General features: G+C 66.0%; 1 protein-coding gene across 1 annotated transcript in view; it reads left to right on the top strand.

Annotated features, from left to right (window-relative positions):
• Positions 1-1119, top strand: part of H696_02181 (hypothetical protein) — a gene marked incomplete at both ends in the record, with an annotated part of 4495 nt that overhangs the window by 805 nt on the left and 2571 nt on the right. The window contains one exon of the mRNA XM_009496079.1: positions 20-845. Within this exon, the coding sequence (XP_009494354.1) occupies positions 20-845 (826 nt within the window). The remainder of the gene's footprint in view (positions 1-19; positions 846-1119) is intronic.

Here is a 1119-nt window from a genome sequence, read left to right on the forward strand (position 1 = left end):
CCCCCCCCCCCTGCCACAGCCGCCATCAACCTCAAGAACCTCATCCGCTCGCTCTGGTCGCGCACCCAGCCGGATCCCCTCGGGCGTGAGATCGGCCCGGTTGATCGCGAGGCCCTGCGCGCGCGCATCGTCCCCGTGGTGACCACCTCGCCGGAGCGCCTGCGCCAGCTGCTCCTGCCGCCGCTGGGTGTGATGATCCGCAGCGACTTCCCGGCCAACTGGCCCGGGCTGATTGGCGACATCGAGAAGGCCATGACCGCCGACCACCAGTCGGTCATCATCGGCGGCCTGCACGCGCTGTACGCCACCATGTCCACCTTCCAGTACAAGCAGAACAAGAAGCAGAACCCCATTCAGGACCTGTTCAACCTGGTGTCCCCCTCCCTGGTGAGCCTCTTCACGGCCTGCATCGCCATGGACACCGACGAGGCGGCCACCGCCGTGCGCCTGATCATGAAGATCTACCGCACCACCCTGGTCATGAACTTCGGCTCGGCCCAGATTGCCACCTTCCGCCAGTGGTGCGAGCGCATGTTCCAGCTGATCCACCGCCCGGTCCCCCCGCATCCGGACTTCGACTCGCTGCCGACCCAGCACGAGCGCGGCATGGGCCCCTGGTGGCGTGCCAAGAAGTGGGCCTTGCGCATCCTCTCCTACGTGTACCAGCGCTATGTCAATGCCACCAGCTTCCGCAATGCCGAGACCCAGGCCTTCGCCAAGGACTTCAACAAGAACATCCTGCCGCCCCTCCTGTCGGCCGTGCTCAACCAGCTGTCCCTCTATGGCTCCGGGCAGTTTGTGTCCCCGCGCGTCCTGTGCATCAGCGTGGAGTTCATTTCCGAGGCGTGCGTCCTTCGCGTCGCTTCTCCTTCCTCGCGCCTCCCTCCTCGGCTTGCCTCGTTTCCGGCCTGCCACAGCTGACATTCCTTTCGCTGCTCCATCCTCCCTCTCTCTCTCTCTCTCTTCCCCCTCACTTGCCTCTTCCTGTGGCTCTCCGCCCGGGGGCTCTCGTCGGGGGGGGGGGGGGGGGGGGGAAACCCCCACCCCCCCCCCCCCAACCACAAAAAAAAACAAGCTCACACACCCGCCTCAACTCCGCCTGGAAGATCGTGCGCCCGC

Source organism: Fonticula alba (assembly GCF_000388065.1).
Source record: "Fonticula alba strain ATCC 38817 unplaced genomic scaffold supercont2.3, whole genome shotgun sequence".
NCBI classification, from domain to species: Eukaryota; order Rotosphaerida; family Fonticulaceae; genus Fonticula; species Fonticula alba.